The sequence below is a fragment of the Sceloporus occidentalis genome, unplaced genomic scaffold, assembly GCF_023333645.1.
Source record: "Sceloporus occidentalis isolate IW3139 unplaced genomic scaffold, rSceOcc1.0.p SCAF_10, whole genome shotgun sequence".
Lineage (NCBI taxonomy): Eukaryota > Metazoa > Chordata > Lepidosauria > Squamata > Phrynosomatidae > Sceloporus > Sceloporus occidentalis.
The window spans coordinates 32,840,320-32,861,516 of NW_028316990.1; the positions used below are offsets into that span (position 1 = coordinate 32,840,320).

At 43.4% G+C, this 21,197-nt stretch overlaps 2 protein-coding genes across 5 annotated transcripts in view; one reads left to right on the plus strand and one right to left on the minus strand.

The window, feature by feature from the left end:
- Positions 1 to 2,308: 2,308 nt before the first annotated feature.
- Positions 2,309 to 13,926, plus strand: LOC149306411 (class A basic helix-loop-helix protein 15-like). 4 transcript variants are annotated; one of them, XR_016271729.1, is made up of 3 exons: positions 2,309 to 2,423; positions 3,384 to 3,515; positions 13,809 to 13,926. XR_016271729.1 is itself a non-coding variant. In XM_089477122.1 (3 exons), the coding sequence occupies exon 3, from the start codon at positions 5,431 to 5,433 to the stop codon at positions 5,953 to 5,955; it is 525 nt and encodes a 174-aa protein (XP_089333248.1). In that variant the 5' UTR covers positions 2,309 to 2,423; positions 3,384 to 3,515; positions 5,355 to 5,430; the 3' UTR covers positions 5,956 to 6,997. The 4 variants fall into 4 exon arrangements, 2 of the variants coding, with proteins under 2 accessions (XP_089333248.1, XP_089333249.1); XM_089477122.1 differs by lacking the exon at positions 13,809 to 13,926 and adding an exon at positions 5,355 to 6,997; XR_016271730.1 differs by lacking the exon at positions 3,384 to 3,515.
- The window catches only part of LOC149306412 (tectonin beta-propeller repeat-containing protein 1-like), a 29,906-nt gene continuing 16,851 nt past the window's right edge, over positions 8,143 to 21,197 (minus strand). The window contains exons 17-25 of the mRNA XM_089477121.1: positions 18,787 to 18,883; positions 18,084 to 18,163; positions 17,063 to 17,119; positions 15,614 to 15,788; positions 14,646 to 14,781; positions 14,346 to 14,438; positions 13,909 to 14,015; positions 12,855 to 12,974; positions 8,143 to 12,120 (exon numbers count right to left, since the gene is read on the minus strand). Of these exons, the coding sequence (XP_089333247.1) occupies positions 11,926 to 12,120; positions 12,855 to 12,974; positions 13,909 to 14,015; positions 14,346 to 14,438; positions 14,646 to 14,781; positions 15,614 to 15,788; positions 17,063 to 17,119; positions 18,084 to 18,163; positions 18,787 to 18,883 (1,060 nt within the window). The 3' untranslated portion in view covers positions 8,143 to 11,925. The remainder of the gene's footprint in view (positions 12,121 to 12,854; positions 12,975 to 13,908; positions 14,016 to 14,345; positions 14,439 to 14,645; positions 14,782 to 15,613; positions 15,789 to 17,062; positions 17,120 to 18,083; positions 18,164 to 18,786; positions 18,884 to 21,197) is intronic.

Sequence of the window (21,197 nt, forward strand, 5' to 3'; positions counted from 1 at the left end):
AAAATATCCTGTCCCTTTTGGACTCTTGGGAGGCAGAAGGCAGTCCTTAAGGATGGAAGCATGCCGAAAGGTGGATAGGGATGAACTGGTAGATCTTGGATTGACTTGCAGTAGAACAGCAAGGAGCTCTTGCATCCTAGTTGCTAGAATGTTTTGCTACTCTTGTGTTAAAGATTTCCCCTATCTTGGATCAAACACTGATCAGAATGGAGACGACAGTCAAGAAATCAGAAGAAGACTAGGAATGGGAAGGGCAGCTATGAAGGAACTAAGACAAAATCCTAAAATGTAAAGATGTACAGCTAAAGTTCGAATTGTTCAAGCCATTGTATTCCCTATTACCATGAAGAAAACAGATAGACAGAAAATTAATTCATTTGAGGTGTGGTGCTGGAGAAGAGTATTGATACCGTGGACAGCTAAAAAGACAAACAAATGGATCTTTGAACAGATCAAACCAGAACTCTCCCTGGAAGCCAAGATGACTAAACTGATAGTTCGGCCACATCAGGAGAAAGCAGGACTCATTGGGAAAGACAATGATGCTGGGGAAGGTGGATAGAAGTCAAAAGAGAGGAAAACTGCAAGCCAGATGGATAGACTCTTATCAGGGAGACCATGGGCCTGATCCTGAGGATCTGAGCATAAGGGATAGAGGGACTTGGAGACGTCTCATTCACAGGGTCGCCATGAGGTGGGATTGACTTGAAGGCAGCTAACAACAAGAAACCCTTGTGCTTGGGCTCAGTGCTCCTTTTAAATGGGATATTAATGGTTTGCCTTTGACCAGGCCTGTCTTCACTTCGGTGGATGGTTTTAGTGCCTTGTATTTTTAAAATGTCTGGCCTGTTGTAACTTGGATGTTTAGTATTTGCATATCTGGGGTATGCCAAAACCTAAGGAAGCATGCACAGGGCCAACCAGAAAGCCCACAAACAGGATCTCCATACAACACTCTCCTGTTTGTGGTTGCTGGCAACCGGTGTACAGTGGCACAGTGCCCCTAATCGTTGGCCTTGGCAGGGAATTTCCAGTGCCAGAGCATCTTTATAGTTTTCTATTCCCTGAGCCACTATTTGTGTGCTTATTTCTATCTGGATCCTGTTGGAAGAAGACCTTAGCATTAGGACAAATCAAAGTCGATCAGGCAAGTTCCTGTAGTCCATTTGGAGCTCTGAAGTCAGGTAAGAAATTGAACCTGAAGGTGAAGAGAATTGGGACAATAGGCTTCTTCAGGACAGCCTTGAATTAACATTTCTGTCCTCCTAAATTAAAAACACTTCCATTCAAAGTGTGTGCAAACACAAACCTTGTATGCTTTGCTGCAATGCTGCACTGTGGGGTAATTGAACTTTTCCCAAGGCTTCAGCCTTTAAGGAATACACATATTTAAATGTCAAAAATGTCAAAGCCAAGCCTGTTCAGGTCTAGCTTTAAATCATCAGAGCAGCAGAAATGTGCTTTTGTCAAACTATGCTTCCCTAAGAACTGAGACTGACTCCAAAAAACCCACACAAGCAGCTCGTGCTTCAAACAAAAGTTTACTACTGGCTTTAATCTATATATACATAAAAGGCTATATATGAATCCAGTTCTTTCCAAAGAAAGTTGAGAGAGGAGGAAGATGAAAAAGCAACAGTTCAGTTGAAAATCTTTGAGAGAATGCCTGTTAGTCCCAAAGAGGGAGTGACCTAAATCACATGGTTAGTTTGAATGAGAGAAAGAGAGGAGTGTGCATGCAGGAAATCCCTATCTATCTAAGGGGGAAAGAGAATGCAAAAACCTTTCAACATGCACTGATTATAATACATTGAGAAAGCAACATAAAAGCCGGAATGGGAAACCTTTGGTCATCCAAAGGTTTTAGGCTACGACATTTTGTTATGCTCTGTTGGGCTGATGGGCATTGCAAGCCAAAACATCTAGTGAGTCAAAGGGTCCTCGTTCCCAAACTGGTGGAAAATATTCCCTTGCCACAAAAAGGGGATTTGTGCGAGAAAAGGGGATGGAGAGAGACATCCTGAGTTCCTTGACTGATGAAGAAACCATAACATACCTCTCTTGTGCAACAGAAGGGGGCAATGCCAGGATCACTGAAATCCTTGCTAACGTTGTATATAATGGTGCAACTGCATGGCACAGCCGTACTGTCTGTCACAATCTTGCAACCGCCACACACACACACACACACTCATCCGTGTGGTTTATTTGCAGAAGCCTCGTCCAAGCCAGACTCCACCCTTCTCACCTGTTTGTCCATTAAAGTGACGTGTCCCAGCTCGAGTTTGCAGTCTGCAGGAACCAGAAGAACTGCTTGAAGTCCTGGAGACCGGTCACTTTCGTGCCGCTGGGTCATTTCTCATTTCTGGTCCATGCTAGGTTAGAGGAATTAAGGATGCTGCTTGCAACTGTTCCATCACTAGGTAGGCATTGGCTTCATTTTATGACGTTCTGCTTGGAAGCATCACAATCAAAGCCTTGTGGCAAGCTGGGGAGCTGAATGAGGGTGGATGGAAGTCATTAATGGTAGAACATGATGTCTTAATATTTGCATTTTTAATTAATTAATAACCCTCAGACTGCTACAGTAATGTGCAACACATTTATTTATTTTTAAATAATAATTAAAAATAACATCCGACAATGATATCTTTATTGGACAACCGAAACGCACAATTACATGTTGCAAGCTTTCAAAGTCACATTGCCTTCTTCATGCCCGACTTCGAAAGCTTGCAACATGTAATTGTGCATATTGGTTGGTCCAATAAAGGTATTGTTCGGACGTTATTGGATTTGCCATATGGCCAACACGGCTAACCCTAGATGTTAATTAAAAATAGGTTAAAATTATTTTAAAAGCCAGGTTTTTCATAAACAAACAAACCAAAAGCTATATGGAATACAGTGGGCCCTTGTTATCTGCTAGGCTTTGGTTCCAGGACCTCTCTGGATACCAAAATCTGTGGGTGCTCAAGTCCCATTAAATGCAATGGCATAGTAAATGGTGTCCCTTGCATAAAATTGCAAGCTGTGGATGCTTGAATCGGTGGGTAAAGAATTGGTGGATACAGAGGGCCGGCTGTACTATAATTCTGACTAGCTGCCAAAATATTCATTCTTCATGCTATTACGTTATCAGTATTCTTCAAATGAGACCAATATTTAAATCTTATACTGGTTTAGTAGTGTTCATTGCTAGCTCTAACTTTTTCAAGTCTTGCATCCGGAAGGTGGGAAGCAGGACCTTTGGTTTGTAACTGCAGGTTGGGTGTATTGAACATATATGTGCAAGCTTGGCATTCACATGTTGCATATTTAAGACATTATCGTGTAAAGCAGTGGTTCACAAACTTTGTTTCTTCATACGTTTTGTACTTCAGTTCTCAGAATTCCTGACTGTTGACCAAACCAGCCGGGGCTTCTGGAAGATGAAGTTCAAAACACCTGGAAAACCAGCGTTTGGGAACCAGTGATGTAAAGGAAGAAGTCCAGAGGAGTAAGAAGATTGCTAGGTACAGTATCCAGAGCTTGGTCATTGTCTTCCGTCAAAGGACTTGGAAGGTAGAATGACTTCAAAACTTTGATGCCTATTTATTTATTTAGGCTAATGGCTGATGAAAATATACAGAGACAAATTATTTGAGCAACTTAATCTTTCTTTCCAGAAGGACTCTTGTCTTAATGGGTCCCAGGAGTTTGATTTCTCAAAAGAAAGATGCTGGCATTGGCCAGAGGTTGGCTTGCTCACCCAGATGTCTTTTGCTGCCATTAGGGAACAGTGTGGTTTGCTCAATGGTGGAGGAGCCCTGTCTGCCCTCCGCATCCCCCTTATAGCACAGTCGGTCCTCCTTAGCCACGGATTCTTTATCCACGGATTCAAGCATCCATGGCATGGAAATATTCAACCAATATATAAATTACAAAAAGCAAACCTTGATTTTGCCATTTTATATGAGAGATGCCCTTTTACTAGGCCGTTGTATTTAATGGGACTTGAGCATCCACGGATTTTGTTATCCATGGGATCCTGGAACCAAACCAAGCGGATACCAAAGGCCCACTGTATTGTTTTTACTTGGAACAGTTTTTAGAGGCTTGGTTTACAAGAAGCGTTATGGGTTACTATAGCCATGATGGCTCCAGTTCTGCAAAATAAATGTCAAATTTGTTCTTCTGATTCTGCCAATCTATTCCTTTTGGAACTAGTGTGGCCTAGTGGTTTGAGTGTTGGCTGTGACTATGGAGACACCAAGGAACTTTTTGTCTTCAGACAGAGGTGAATTCTGTTGAGAGCTGGCATAGGTTTACACTGCTGTAAATCTGTGGGATTATGGAAGGAACCAAGTCATATTCTAGAAGACTGATGTAGGGAGAGCAGAGCTGTGTCCTCACATCTTTCTGGCATCGCTATGGACTGTTGTGCAACTGGGAGAATGTTTGCCTTTGGAGGTCTTGGAGACCTTCGTTTGCAAGCCACAAAGATCCCAACTGTTTGGGCAACTGCCCAGTTCTTTGAGCAGAAAGTCCGAAGAAGATTAGAGCCTGAGTTTTCTCCTGTGTGTGTGCCACAACCAGAGAGATAAAAGGGGCTGGGAACTTTTAAAGTGCTCACAGTAAATTGAGAAAGCAACAAGAAAACTGGAATAGCAGTTGAATTCAAAGATATAGCCATGTTAGTCTGCAGATAATGGAACTCCACTATCAATAACATCTCAAAGCAATTTAAAACGTAGTTTAAAATGATAAAGCACAGTGGAAGGATAAAAAGATATAAAGGACTCCTGTAGACTTGGGGTGCATCTGCACTGCAGAAATAATGCAGTTTGGCAGCCCCTTGACTGTCATGGCTCCATCCTACAGAATCCTGGGATGTGTAGTTTTGTGAAGCACCAGCACTCTGGCAGAGACGGCTAAAGACCTTGCAAAACTATAGATCCAAGTATTCAGTCGAATGACGCTACAGCACTTAAAGGGGTGTCAAAGTGTACTGTTTTTCCAGTGTAGATGCACTCTTGATAGGAAAAAGTTCATTCTAGCATTGCTTTTTGTGGACTCCAGTTCCCTTCCTCAGATGGATCAATTGCATCTATTAATCCTATTAGTTCTAACTTGAGTAGACTTGCTGATTCAAGGGGATTTACATACAGGATAGGATAGGATAGAACACAGTGGAAGGAGTGGTTCTTCTCTATGTCCTCCCATTTTCTACTTAAAAGGTATCTTACATGTTGAAGTATGTTGAAAAATGTGGTTCCTATACCATACTCTATTCCTCAACTGAGTTGGCCTCTGAGAAGGGTGAACTGCTGGCTTTGTTGGCAACCCATCTGATGTCCTCTTTTTCAAAACAGCCCCTTGGTTGGTGTAGGAAGCTTCTTTGTCTGGAGATAAACCAAGTGAGATCTGGTCCCTTCGATTACACCAACAATGAAGGCCAAAAGCAAAGGGGCAAAATGCCGGCAGGCGGCCAAGGAGGATCCCTTGCCCCAAGAAACGACTCGGAGCAGAGAGGAACTTCTGAAATGTTCACGGTGCAAAGAGAAAAGGAATAAAGAGACCCAGAAGGCCACCCCTAAATCTGCAAAAGATCTCCCTTGGAGCAGCAAGGACAGGCGTTTGCGGAGGCTGGAGAGCAATGAACGCGAACGCCAGCGCATGCACAAGCTCAACAACGCCTTCCAGGCCTTGAGGGAGGTCATCCCCCACGTCAGGGCAGAGAACAAGCTCTCCAAAATCGAGACGCTCACCTTGGCCAAGAACTATATTAAATCGCTCACCTCGACGATCCTCCGGATGTCCAATGGGCATCTCCCTGCTGTCGCGGGCCCCGGTTCTGGCAGCCGATCCAAACTGTATGAACACTATCAGCAGCAATGCGGGGAAGACGATGAGCCCACGGAGCAGCTTCAGAAGTACTCCACCCAGATCCACAGCTTCAGACAAGGGAGCTGAAGGTAGCCTGGGTCTTAGAAAGTGCTCAACAGCAACAGAATAGGACTTCTCAAGACTTTTCCCCCACCACAAGGTTTAAGGAGGCCCAGATTTATGCTCCTTGCCTGCTTTCATGGAATTGTTGCTCTGCTGAAGGATTCCAACGGTGGTAAATAGAATATACAAAGGCGATATACATAATGTTGTTGCATCTCCATATGAACTATGAAGTCGAAGGCTTTCATGGCCGGCATCCATAGTTTTTTTGTGGTTTTTTTGGGCTATGTGGCCATGTTCTAGAAGAGTTTATTCCTGACATTTCACCAGCATCTGTAGCTTTGGCATCTTCTGAGGAGCTGTTGTAAATTTGGGGTGAAATTGGATCAGATGCCTTTCATACAATTAGCAGGACCATAAGCTCTTGTGTTGTGTAAAGGTTCTGGAAGGGAGGGCAGTTTGGTGCAAGGCAGCCTTGTGTGTTACATGAGCATATAGTTGTGTTAGTCTTTAGAATCAGTATGTAGAGAGATCCTGCAGCACCTTTGAGACTAACTGAAAGAAAGAAGTTGGCAGCAGGAGCTTTCAGTCTATATTTCCTTAGATGCATCTACAAAAGCTCATGCTGCCAACTTCTTTCTTCCAGTTAGTCTCAAAGGTGCTACAAGATCTCTCTATATACTGATTCTACAGATTAACTCAGCTATATGTTTGTTCAGTTATTGTTCTGATTTGATGACTGGGCTGTTCATCATATCCATGTACCTTAGAGCTGAATATGTGATATTCAGAAAGGACCTGTAGTATTTATCTAAGTACAACACCTAGCAGATTGAAGCCTGAAGGGTGCTGTCTTGTTATAAACTGTAAATAATACTAGTATTACCACCACCGAGTATAACTTTTTTTTTTTTTTGGCAGTTGATCAAATAAGAGATTCTGTGGATATATATTTAACCTCTTTGATTAAATGGAGGGCATGATTATTTAAACTGATTCTGAGCCAATGTGAAGCTCTTTGGAAAGAAAGATGCAATAGTACTGTGAAATACAATAAAATAATTAAAGGCAATATTAAAAGCAAAGAGAATTAGTTTTGTCGTCGCTTTCTTCTCCTCCGCTCTCCATGCGCTTCAGTTTCTTGAGCCCATTATTGCCAATGATCGACGCAAGCTCCAAACAAGTTTTGTTAACCTGTTGTTCTTGTTTTCAAGTCATTTCCAAGTTACAGCAACTCTAAGGTGAGCTATCTTGGGGTTTTCTTGGCAAGATTCATGCAGAGGGGGGTTGCCTTTGCTTTCTCTGAGGCTGTGACAATGTGACTTGCCTACAAGCGATACCTTGATTGGCCAACCAAAATGCACAAAACACATTTTGGTTGGCCAATAAAGGTACCACTCTTCTGTCGATTTTGTACTTTGTTTTCTGAATTGCCAACACAGAATAGTCCTGAGTATGACTTGCCCAAGGCCAGCCATTGGGTTTCCATGGCCAAGTGGGGATTCAAACCCTGGTCACCAGAGCCATAATCCAACAACTACATCATGCTGGATTTATGCCACTCTCCGATGGGGTTCCTTACATAGGCCTCCAGCCCCAATTTTCCTAGTTCAAAGGGAGAGAGGGAGAGGAATGTATTTGAGGAGAAAATACCTAGTTCTTTCTCTGCACCAAAACAGAGAGACCCTCTGTACAAACTAGAACATTTGTAAACTAGGTCCAAAAGACCCTCAAGGCACCAAATCCCATTTGATCTTGGATGCTAAGTAGGGTCAGGCCTGGTTAGTACTTGGATAGGAGACCTCCAATGAACACCAGGTGCTGTAGGCTGTGTTTCTGACAAAGGGACTGACAAAGCCACCTTTGAGTATATATTGCCTAAGAAAACCCAATGGGGCAACAGGTGACTTGAAGGGACACACACACAAACTTTGATCTAAAGGGTAATCTCATTTGATGTCCAAATACAGGCATTTTTGGGGGATGGAGGAAACTTCCTAACAGCAAACATGCTTGTAGGGCATTAAAATGTTCTTTTTTGGTTGGGTCCAAGCTATTCAATCTGTTGCCTGTGCGAAAAGCCAAAAAACCAAATCCTTATTATTGCAAGCAGAAAAAAATCTAGCCGCCTCTGGAAAGACAAATAAAAGGCTAAACCATTTCTGAAGCACTTTAATTGCAAAGTCAACAAACACTGGCTTCTTTGCGAAGGAAGAAGGAGAACGACTTTACACAACAATTGTTATGATGGCAATGGCCTAGACTGACAATCCCAATTGAAATGGGACATTGGATGAGGATTATAATGGGAGAAAATGTGTTTAAAATTACAATTATACATACATTTAAGGAGATAGAGGGTGATATTTCAATCTATTATGCATGAATGTTTGTCACATTCACACACTGCAGATGCTTGTGTCCATCACTGACAAAGATCTGAATTCTGCTTTTAGTCCCCATTAGAGCAGACTAATGGAATCAAACAGATTGACAGAAGTATTAACTTGCCATTCAACCGCTGACTTAAGGGATCTGCTCTAGGTAAGTACCAGTAGATCTGTTGGCCATAAAGTGCCTTCGGATGAGCATGTCCCCCAGTCCAGAACTGGGAAAACAGCTTTCTGGGTGTGTATGTTAGTGTTAATGTTTCCCATAATCCCTCAGGTTGGCTGCAGGATTTGAGGAGCCAACAATCTCTCCAAAAGCATTGCTTTTCAAGTTCTGCACTGACGATGGAGGACTTATGTGGCATTAAAGACGTCTGTGCTGGAAAAGAGCAAACTGGGCAGGGAGACCAGCAGGAAGAATCGCGTGGAAAGGTCAGCACTGTTTACTCTCGAGAGATTACAGCAAAGGCACCCTTGATCAAAGTCAAATCAGCCGCATCGTTGAGGAAGAACAGGATAAAGGCTATTAGCCACGAATGAACATGAACAATGCTGCCCTCACTTGCAGGCAAAACGGTTTAATCGGCTCGGCAGGGAACACGACCTGCCACCCAGCATTTGATCGTCTTTCCTAGGCACTGTCTTAGCTTCATGCACAAAGAGAACCTCAGATTGTATGCTGATGGTCTTTCCAGTGCGAATGTCATATCTGATCAGCTCACAACCAATTCTGGATGCAAGCCACCAAAGAGAGAGAGAGAATCAGTTATGCCCCATTGAAAGCAATGGGGTATTAAGCTTGATGCGGCTGCAGAATGTGGCCGCTTTCCTCCTCTCTCCAGCCTAGGATGCACTATGTTCTTATGTTCTGTGCTGGCAAAGTCTTACGTCAAACTAGATAGGAAGGGGAACTTGAACTCAGCTCTTTTGTGTCCCAAGCAGGTTCCAAAGCTGTTTTGAAGAGCATACCCATCTTCTGCCTCACAAAGTTGGCTTTATGAAATGTGAGAAGCCGATGCTTTGTCACAGGCAGGAATCTATTCCCAAAGAAGCCCCGAAAAGACATCTTCTTACCTAATAGCATCCTTGCATTCAAAGACTGAGGGACGGGGAAATTGTTAATGCATTTGGCAAAGTAATCAACAGTTAAAAACTGGAACAGACTGTGCTTCTTGAAGTGTACACCTACTTTGAGCAAACACCAGCACTGCCTTTTGTTACGCCTTGCTTCTTAATAGCGTGCCACTGGGAAAAGGAGATCTTTCTCTCTCTCCCTTTTTTTGGCAAGGAGACTATTTATTCCTTCAAGTGTACCAGTGCTAGTGCAAAGTATTTATTCAATTAGGTAAATGACATGGGAGTGACGATGTCTGGCCTTTTAACAGAACAAAAAGATTTGCTGGCAGGGGATGATGTGGGGTGTTATCCAAGACATCTGGACAGCACCAGGTTGGAAAAGGCTGACACTGCATTCAAACTGACTCGAGTCTGATCGTCACAACTCTTGTTTGATAAACACAGGATGAAACACATACAAGACAGATCAGTTTAATAGCTCCCCCGCCAAAACAGCCCTATCAACCATCAGCCTTGCTAAAAGCGAACGATGTTGCTCAGAAAGAAATCTTCGATTCACTTTCGATTGTGAAACTTGGCTTTTAATTGGCAGCAAGTAAGTTTGCATACATTGGCTCTAAAACTGAAGGACGTGCAAACATTAATGGACTGACCTCAAATACAAGAATGGGTCTAAAACCATGCCACACTTTTATTTAATTTATATTAAAACTCTTCACATACATTCACAAGGGATGACGAAGGAAAGGGACACCTTTGCAATGCGGACGCTTGATGGGGGCTGGTAAAGGTATCACAGCATTCCAGAGAAAGAGGACCCCTTTTGCCCTATAAAGCTGGCCTTCGCTCTCTTACAGTCTTAAATTCTCTCATCTTGTGAACATAAGGCCCATAGATGTAATCTGATCACATACAGATGGCAATTCATATTCCAAACTTCACCTGTCCTGTTACAGACGTTTTTTCTGTCTCCCTTGCTAAGCTCAGGTGTTCAGCAAATACATCCATTCCCAAAGTTACTTTGCCATTACAACAAGAGTGGGCAGCTTGGCCAGGTCTAGGAATCAATGCCCAATCCTCATGCCACAGGTTCCTGCAACAAAGCAGTAAAGCTCTTTCAAATCAAGCATATTCTGCTTGTTTTAAAGGGTTTTCCCCAGTTTCCTACCTAAATTTGATTGCCATTTGGAGGAAACTGGGGGGTAGGGGTTGACTGGGAAGCTACAAAAATGGCCAGGAGGCCACTTATGGCCCTCATCTGCATTATCCAACAAATGCAGTCATGGTAATAGATTTGCACCCTTTGCTGTTTGGAACCCTGTGCAATCTAAAAACCTTAACTGTTTTGCCTGGCTAGGGTTCTTCTTCTTTTCCTTCTTTCTCTCTCTGAAAAAGAGAGTCTAAATTAAAGTGCAATTGATCCAGTTCTGGATCCCCTCTCTTACAGATACAAAAAACACAGGACCTCAAGTCCTGTTGTCCTTAATAGTGGCAGGGCTGTGTGCAAGCGCCACCATTTGGGACCACAGCACTTGCTGTCCGCAGATGCTCAAATCCATGGATGGTAAGTCCATGGATGGCGGGGTCCCACTGTATATGGAGATGGAAATTGAACTGAATAGGTAGAGCTCTATGCCTGCTTAATGCAGGAGCTTACCTTTCGCTTCACTCTGCTGAATCTTGCTGTGTGGATTCTACATCTGTACTGTTGAGTTGGAGGAAAAAGATATTATGGTGTTTATGTATAACTAACTAACTGGCTCAAACCCAGGCACATCAACCTAGAAAAGGATGGTCATTTCACTGTCTGAGAAACTGCTCTCACATGTCAAGTTTCCCAGTGTCAGTGATACTACTTAATGGATTTTTGGGGGGCAGAGAATGCTATGGAAAGCTGCATGGGGAAAAAATACATCAATGCCCCTTCCCCATCAAAAAGACTTCTTCACATTAGTGTCAATTTACACAGCAGCTGTGTAACAGTGGTTCAACTTATTCAGACAAATCCAGTGTCACCATAGGCTATAGGCAACATGGTGCCTAAACGGTACTTCTAAAGAGAATAAATTAAAGTGGGAGGTTTTGTGGGTTGAAAGAACCCCATTCACCTCTATACATTCACAAAGAGAACTCCAGTTCAACCAACAACATGTCTAGGGCCTGATCTGTCGACAGCTGGGATGGCACAAACCTCAAATTGTTTCAAGGGGGTTGAACATGGGTATCCAGCCCCAATGCCCCTGCCTCCTGAAACAAAGGCTTGGATTGTACTGTCAGCATGCACAAAACTCAATTTCCTTCCTTTTCCACTCACATTGCACAGACACATCCAGATGGGATTTCACAGTATCTACATTATCGGGGTGCGTGGACGGAGTGGAACATGGAAAGAAAGCACAGGCTTTGGTCAGTCTTCAGAGCAGAGTTGGGCAACATCTGTTCCATGGACCAAAAGCAACCTGTTTTTGCTGCCCTCCCCCTTGTCTTCTTTCTCTAGACTCCTCTAGAATTTAGAGAATGGAGCATATTAACATTGAACGGCGTTTCTGTCCAAGCCCTGAGCTGCATCCACTAAGACGGTGGACAGGGAAACATCTCTTTCATCGTTTCCCACAGCTGCTAATTCATCGGGGTCATTGGGATGCTCCACAGAGGTTTCCTGGGATACGATCTTGGTGTTTTCCATTGCATTCCCTCTTACTGTGACGTGATCCCATCCTCCCTACAAAATCAGCAACACGAGATATTAGTTTAAGTACAGATTGAAAACACATCAATGCAGCAGCAACCTGAAGCACATAAACAACCTGGAACAGGACAAAACATTATGTAGAAATGGGAAGTGAGTTTTGAGGTTTTACTGAATGCATTTATTATATATTCAGGGTTAACTTACACTTGTGCAGGCCAGCCTCTGTGTACTGCATAATATATTCATTCTCACCTTGGTTTTAGGAGTATTATTATTTTTAGGACTGTTTCAGGAATATTAAAAATGCAAAGAAAAAACTATGTTACACTGAGCCATATAGGATTGCAGTCAGTGTCCGTGATTTAATAGGTAAACCTGAAAAGCGGTAATTTTTCCCTATAGAAGCTTGTTTGAGAAGACACACAAGCAGCAAAAGCAAATCCAAGTATGCACAACATTGCAAAAGAAATCAGATTTGCATGCGTACATAGGACACAGTTTGGTCAACTGAAGAAACCTACCCACAAAAAGGGTAAAAGTGCTGGACCCGTACAGTGGGTTCCTTGCTCAGTCAGTCCCTGAAACCCACATAGCTTTGCTGCCCAAACTGACATTTTTTCCTGATACTTAAGAGAATGGAACTATGCATTTGTACCTTTTTAATGATTCTCAGGTTGCTGACCTGACAATATGCATGAATATTCTGCTTACGAATCCTCTCCAGTTAGTGCTAAAACTACTGTCTGGGGGTACACAGTGCTCACCCCAATGCCGTAGTCCCAGGAGAGTCCCTTTGGCTCCATTGGCTGGACTCCTGTCCGATGACAGACTGTTCCACAACTCAAGCTATGGCTTCCCTGGACTTTGTCAGCTATCACCCAGACCTAGAAAGCAGGAAGAAGATTGGATCAGTCATTCATGCCCTGTTCCTCTTCTACAGAATTTGTCACCTGTACAAAGCCTGGAGAAGAGAAGATTAAGAGGTGATATGATAGCCCTGTTTAAATATTTGAAGGGATGTCATATTGAGGAGGGAGCAAGCTTGTTTTCTGCTGCTCCAGAGACTAGGACCCAAAACAATGGATGCAAACTGCAGGAAAAGAGATTCCACCTCAACATTAGGAGGAACTTCCTGACAGTAAGGGCTGTTCGACAGTGGAACAAACTTCCTCGGAGTGTAATGGAGTCTCCTTCTTTGGAGGTCTTCAAGCAGAGGCTGGATGGCCATCTGTCAGGAATGCTTTGATTGTGATTTCCTGCATGGCAGGGGGTTGGACTGGATGGCCCTTGCGGTCTCTTCCGATTCTATGATTCTATTATTGCTACCAGTAGTGTTACCTTATTTCTTTCTTATTGTTGCATTTTTAAAGCAAGGGATGTTGGGAGAGGATTGGAGTATCTGCTTTAGGTGCTAAAATCACTTGGCTGGGCTGAGAAACACCACTGATCTCTGCTTTAGGATATCTCTCCGTCCATCCCTCCCCTCCATAATGTTTTGGCTTGGATAATAATTGAAAACCTTTCACAGTCACACTGGCTAGGACAAAGATGGTCAAATCTGGGGACTGTTCTGGTCTTCCTGAAGAGTAGCACTAATTGGAAGTATACCCAATTACAAGAATCTACATTAAGCTATTCAGACCCACATGATGAAATGGCAGCGAACATATTAATATTGCCACTACACCCCTCCCAATCCCTCTTTCTCTTTCTTACAGGAACAGACAAAAAGACCAGTAGCAACAAGCCTTTACTAAACAAACTGATCTTATACGCTTCTGTTTTAACCTAAGAGGTACTTCCATATTGGAACCAGACCTGGTCCAGAGGGCCAATGGAAACTTTCCGGACGTTGTTGGAAATGTGGTCCCAGCTTGTTCCTTGAGGGTAGCTTGGTGTGATGCCCTGGCGATACCACAAGTTACCTACAAAAGACATCATGATACTAGTATGTGAATTTTCCATTACTTTTTGCAAAATGCCTTGGCAGGCCTATGCTCCACAAAACCGGTTGGAAATATTTTAATAATCATTATAAATAATTAAAAAATAAATACATGAGGACAAGGACATTGCTCAATTCTTGCTTCATTTTTTAAAAAATTAAAATAGATTTTATTCAGCAATTCCTTGTCTTTTGCTGCCTCAAAAAAATTAAAAGTAAAGCCCCTGGCAATTTGGATAAAGAAATGCACAAGGTACTCATGACACCACTCACAGAAACCTATAAAATGAAAGGAACACATGCTTCTTACCATTTTTATCCACTACAAAGACAGAGGTTCGCCCCACAGAGACCTGCTTTAACTTCTGCTTTGGAGGAGAAGGAATGTGATACCAGCAGTCACCTACATTGGGATAGGGACAGTCAGCAGCCATTTTTAAAAATGCAAAATACAGTACTATGACTGGCTTGGATAGTGTCTTCATAGGCAAACCATGGGAAGTATCCAGACACAGAAGGTTCACACAGCACAATGTCTCCCCATACCCAAGCCATTTCTTACATTGTTTCCCTGCTGTTATGTGCTTTCACATCAGTCCACAGGACTTACCTTCCGGCTTCTTTGGAGATACTGATCCACGATAGAATATGGAGCCATCTCGAGCGACAGCCCAAACTTGATAAAATGCCCCTATGGAGACTGAAATGAAGGGTTGGTCTGTCCCCACATGTAGCCAGGATGCTCCCTAAAAGTGTGTTGATGCAGGGAGGGAGACAAAGAAAACAATGTTATAAAACATCAGCCAGTTTTGGGATTCCTGAGAAAGCCAAACACAGTAAAGCATTATGTTCATCCGTGATGGGATTCCTACAGCAAGCAAAGGTAAGTGATCACATCTTGAGGATCAAGGAGTCAGTGTTAAAATCCTACGTGACCTTTTCCATGAATGTAACTGGTTTTAACTAAGGGAGGTTTCAATTTCAACTCCCAGAAGCCTCTGCCACCATGGCCAATAGCAAGAGGGACCTATGCGCATTCCAGCCCAAAACACCTGGATTGGCCATAGTCAAAGGCTATCTCCTAAAATATCCAGGCCCAGAGTTGCCCAAGGAAGATGTCCCTGGAACCCATCTTTTTAAGATGTGTTTCCTATTTCACCTGGTGACTTGATGGGTGAGGTGACCTAGCAAGGTCTTCATTCACTGACCTAGTGAGCATCACTCCCCCCCCCCCAATTTGGTTCCTTATTTCCCTCAAACTGTCTCCACCAGACACTGTTCCATCTGATCACATCTGAATGAAACATGAGACTCCAAGAGCTGAACGGAAAACTGGGAGATCCACGTTCAAGAAATGAGCCAAGAAATTTACTGGCTCATTCGCATTCTTTGTGCCTGAATTGCCTCACAGGTTTGTTGCAAAGATAACAGAGCAGGAAGGAGCACAGCCAGGCAGAGTGGGAGGAAAGCAGGAAGATACATTTAACAAACACATATGGCACTAAACTAATGCAAATGAGGACTGATGTTGAAAAGGAACTTGGGTCCCTTTTTCTGACAGACAGAAGGGATTCTTACAGCTGGGTTCTGAGGTGTGACACACAGTCTGCACAGCACATCTCCCTTGTCACTGATGGCCCAGAGAGCGACAGACTCCTCCTTGGCAGCAGGTGTCAGGGGAATGATAGAGACATCCCACAAGGCTATTGGAGGGACTTCCAGCCATGGCCCACTTGTGACTATTTTACATTTCCTAGTGGAGACAAGAGAGAGAAAGAAGAGAAGAATCGACTTTTCCTATGCTTTCAGATATAGTCCCAAATATCTCACAAGGTGATGGTTCTGAAAGTGTTTGGAAGAACAATGAAACAACAGTTCCAAAACAACGTTATTCAGAAAGATAATGAGAAAGAGGGTATTTTTGGTGGTGGCTCCCCAGTTTTAGCATTCCCCATCATCCTGAAGATCTGGGGCACATTCAAACTACAGAATTATAGCGCTATGATTCCACTTTAACTGTCAGGATTTGCTGTCTGGGGAGGCCTTAGAGCTCTCTGGCTGAGAATTCTGAATGTCCCTCCCCTATTTGTCTACCCCAGGATTCCACAGGAGAGAACTATGGCGGTTAAAGTGGAATCATTGTGCTATAAAAATGTTGTAGCGTGAACGGTCTGGAAGTTGGCATACTTGCCCCATTCGTTTCATGTTGTTGTTGTTGTGTACCTTCAAGTCATTTCTGACTTATGGTGACCCTAAGGTAACCCTATCATGGGGGTGCAGGATGGCAGGGAATGCTTTGGAGGCTGAGTGCAAACCCAGCTGTAGCTCCATCAGAACCTTCTGGGTATTCAAACGGTTTGATGCCTGAGGAGCTTTTCTTAACACTGGGTACTGGCTCTTTCAAGCTTACTACACTCCAACAGTGCCTGAGCCAGGCAATAAGTCAAATATGGAGCTAATTAAGGAATGTGTATTTTTCTGATTAACATAAGCAAGGGGAAGACAAACTGAGTATGATTCAACATTAGGCCTGGATGAATACTGAAATCTCAAGACAAGCTCTCTTAAAAGCTAAAAGAGAAACCGGAGGAAGGATGCTGTAGTCTATCTAAGCTTCCTTCTCAGCAAAATAAAACACAGTGAGTCTTTGTTATTTGCTGGGGTTTGGTTCCTGGACTCCCATGGATAACAAGATTCGTGGATGCTCAAGTCTCATTAAATACAGTGGCATAGTAAAATGGTGTCCCTTATATAAAATAGAAAATCAACGTTTGTTATTTGGAATTTATACTTTTTTGAATATTTCCAAGCCATGAATGCTTGAATCCGTGGATAAAAGAATCTGAGTAACTAAGATTTTCTCATTAGTAATGATGTTGTAGCAATTAAAACAGATACGTCCCTGGAATGGTGTCATGTTCTTGTTTGAAAGGCAGGGGATAGCTGGAAGAAAGAAGAGGCACAGGAAGGAAAAAAATCAAAGCCAGATATGCTTGAAATGCACCTAAAGAACATGCAATGTTTTACCTGGCCCAACGCCTCCGCCGCACAAAGTCCTTCATTGTCTTATTACCGTGATAAGACCTGTCGGAAGAAGAGAAGACACCAATTTGAAAGCAATCCAACAGGTGAAGAAAAATGTTTTTGTTCCTCAACTCTAATGAAACAAACAAAAAAAGGGCAGCTTTTGGAGGAAGCTGATCCTACAATGGAGGAGAAAAGGGGCATGTATGCTTCATCAGATATGAGACAGCATTGCTCCATGATTATTTCATTTTATTTGGCAGGCAGACAGACAAGGCTCAGGTCCCGGCAATACTTACCAAATCACTGAATTGTGATATTAATGTGCCACAGAAGAGACATATGCTTGCTTGAAACATCTTTGGTTACACGGGTCCTCTTATTTATTTATATATTTGCATGTTACGTTTTGGCCTTTTTGTGTTGTGCATTTTGTTTAATAACCTTGCTTGCTGATCTTTGTTTTTAATGTAAATTGATGCCATTTTTTAAAATCAGTCTTCAAGAGCTTGGTTGGTTCCTACATAATACACATTTGATCCAATATTTATTTATTTTAGAATAGAGGTCTGGACTCTTAGGCCCTGGGACCAAACCTGGCCCTCTTGAAATCCCAATTCAGCTCTCTAGAGTTCCTCATATCACCATGCCTTCTTCCACATAATATCCATCACTCAGTGGTTTCCCAGATGTTTTGTATGTTTTTGTCCCCTACTCTAAAAGCTTGAAATGTTTCTCCTAAAACTCACTTACTTTAAAAAAATGGCTATTTTTGATCCCACCCCTTTTATCTTTCACTCAACCCACTGCTGGAATGTGGTCCCTAAGATGATGTGAAACTGAATTCGAACCTTGCTCTGAAATATATTTTAAACTACTTTAGCCATGCGCCTTTTAACAGAATTGTCTTTCTTTAAATTTAAACCAAGTTTAAAAATGTTATCTTAAAACTTTGCAAGCTGCATTGGCTCCCATCCTGGGAGAAAGTTGGGGTATAAACTGAGAGAGGAAGAGAGATACTTACGCTGGAAAGTCAGCTGCATACTGCCAGCCTTCCCGATCTGTGCCGCCTGAAATGCTAAAATCTATGTACCAGTCGGACACCTGGGTAGTACACCAAAAATGCAAAAAATCAGACACAGAATAAAATTCACAGCCCTCACTCCCCTGCACCCTCCACAAGCATGAAATGGATCAGAGCAAACTGGTAAACTCCTACATTTATGGGCTGACCAACTGGCAGTGACTAGATTTGGGGATCCGCTGGTTGGCCTCACAAAAGCATGGGTGGGTCAAGCATGGGCCACGGGCCACATGTAACCAGACAGGTCTAGTTTTGGGGGGCACTAAACCTTCCTGTAGTTGATTATTTTGCCCCGCAAAACCCTTTAGGAGTTCTTGCCTCACAGGCTATTTTATGTCCTGGAGAGGCCTTTTTTAAAAAGAGGAAGCAAATAGGATGTCATTTCTAGTTACTTCCTATGGTAAAAATGAAATGCCTTTCCAGGGACTCAAACAGTCCCTGCCCACACCCAAATTGCCTACTCCTGATCTAAAAGAACACCAATGTTGGACACAGGAACCAACCATGGGGAGGAAAGCTAAATGCCTATAGCTTGGCCACAACCACCAAGGGCTGTGATGGATTTGAGCCCAACCAAGTTCATGCTACCAAAATAAGGCCCTTTCTATAAACGGCAGCGTCCGTAAAGATTAAAAAAACTTACCCAAGACCACTGGGGTGAGGGGGGTTTAGTGTTTGTTTTTGTGCACTCCTGTAACCCAGATGCATCACTCCACATATACCGATCTGTGGGCAAGCCCCTGTAAGAGAAAACATGCACAATGTGGATAACTGGTTCTACACAAGGTTACCAAGAGATCTAATGGAAGACCGTATCTTTCAACATGAGCCGAACAGGGGTCAAATATCTTTGAAGAAGGCTCTTCTCTCATTCCTACTACCTTCTCAGATATGTATGGTGGGAATGCAAGAGTGTGCCTTTCTGGTGGCTGTTCCCACGTTTGAGATTTATTCTCTGTAATATTTACACACTGCTGATTTGTATACAAAACATTATTTGCCGCATTTTCTGCACACAAAATAACATTGAAGAAACTTGGAATGTTTAAGCTGGAGAAGAAAAGACTGAGAAGTGACATAATAGCCATCTTTAAATATTTGAAGGGATGTTGTGTTGAAGATGGAGCAAGTGTGTTTCTTACTGCCCTGGAGAATATAACCAAAACCAGTAGATTCAAATTACAAAAAAAAAAAAAAAGAGATATCTGGCCTCAACATTAGGGGAACCTCTTTACTGTAAGAGCTGTTTGATAGCAGAATAGATTTGGGCCCCATAACCTGCCTTGGATTTATATATGAGGTTGACTAATAGTTGACTATATATGGTAAATAAATAAAGTAAGTAGTAATTAAAATAATAACAGGGCTGCACTTTGCTGATCTCTGCTATAACGCAACTCCTGGGCATTATGTCCTCATCCTCATGCCACCTTCGCTCAGGTTTTTGTAAATGCACCCTCATGTGGTGAACTATGGTACTTTCTAGGTTTTATATCTAAGAGCATGAAATGTGTACCACATGGAGAGGGAGATGCTGAGACCATGAGAAATGAAAATGGTTGAAATCTGCTTGCAGATACATGAATCTACACGGATTCAGACCAGAGCTCTCCTTGGAAGCTAAGATTATCAATAATGCTAGGAAAGGTAGAGGGTAGAACGAGGGGAAGACCGCAGACCAGATGGATGGACTCGATCAGGATGGTTATGAGCATGCCCTTGCAGGACCTGAGTAGAGCAGTGGAAGATAGGGATAATAATAATAATAAATAAAATTTTTATTTATACCCCGCCCTTCCGAATGATCAGGGCGGCTAACAAAGTGCACCGAAGTGCAGACAGAGTACAAAGTTAAAAACAAACACAATATTATCAGTCCATAAAAACAATAAAAACCCCCTTAGCCCAACCTCACGGCCACGAGAGAGGAGGGAGGCCCACAGGATGTCTTAGACGGGGAATGCCTGATTAAATAGGAAGGTTTTTAAGCCCTTCCTAAATTGGGCCAGGGTGGTGGATGAGCGGAGCTCCGTGGGCAGCGTGTTCCAGAGGGCTGGGGCAGCTGTGGAAAAAGATCTTCTGGCCGTAGCAGCCAACCTAGCCCCAGGCACCTTCAGGAGTTGCTGCCCGGATGTTCTGAGGGTGCGAGGCGGAATGTACGGGGAGAGGCGGTCCTTCAGGAATCCTGGACCCAAGCCATTTAGGGCTTTATAGGTAATAACCAACGCCTTATATTGTGCTCGGAAGCGAATGGGCAGCCAATGGAGATCTTTAAGCACGGGTGTTATATGGCTGGTCCTGGGAGCACCAGTGACCAGCCGTGCTGCCATGTTCTGCACCAGTTGCAGCTTCCGAGTTAGATATAAGGGTTGCCCCATGTAGAGTACATTACAGAAATCCAGTCTCGAAGTTACCAGAGCGTGTACAACAGTTTCAAGGTCCCTCTGGGCCAGGTATGGGCGCAGCTGGCGAATCAGCCGAAGCTGATGACAGGTGCTCTTGACTGTCGCATTCACCTGAGCAGTCAGGTGAAGGGAAGAGTCAAGAAGCACCCCCAGACTGCGCACGGAGTCCTTCACGGGGAGCGTGACCCCATTCAGGACAGGTGGAGCCACCGTCATTCCTGGACCAGGGGAACCTATCACTAGTACCTCCGTCTTCTCTGGATTAAGTTTGAGTCGGTTTTCCCTCATCCAGCCCATTACTGACTCCAGACAGGCCACAAGGGAAGAGACGCCATCCCCGGTCACTGCATCAGTCGGAGACATAGAGAAAATAATTTGGGTGTCATCAGCGTACTGATAACCCCGCGCCCCATGTCTCCGGATGATCTCTCCCAGCGGTTTCATGTAAATGTTAAATAGCATGGGGGACAGAATGGCTCCTTGAGGGACCCCAGTTTTAAGGGCCCGCTCACTGGAGCACACGTCCCCCAGCTGCACCATCTGGGACCTCCCAGAGAGGTAGGAGCGGAACCACTGGAGCGCAGTGCCCCCGATTCCCACCTCAGCCAGGCGCCCCAGAAGGATACCATGGTCTATGGTATCGAAAGCC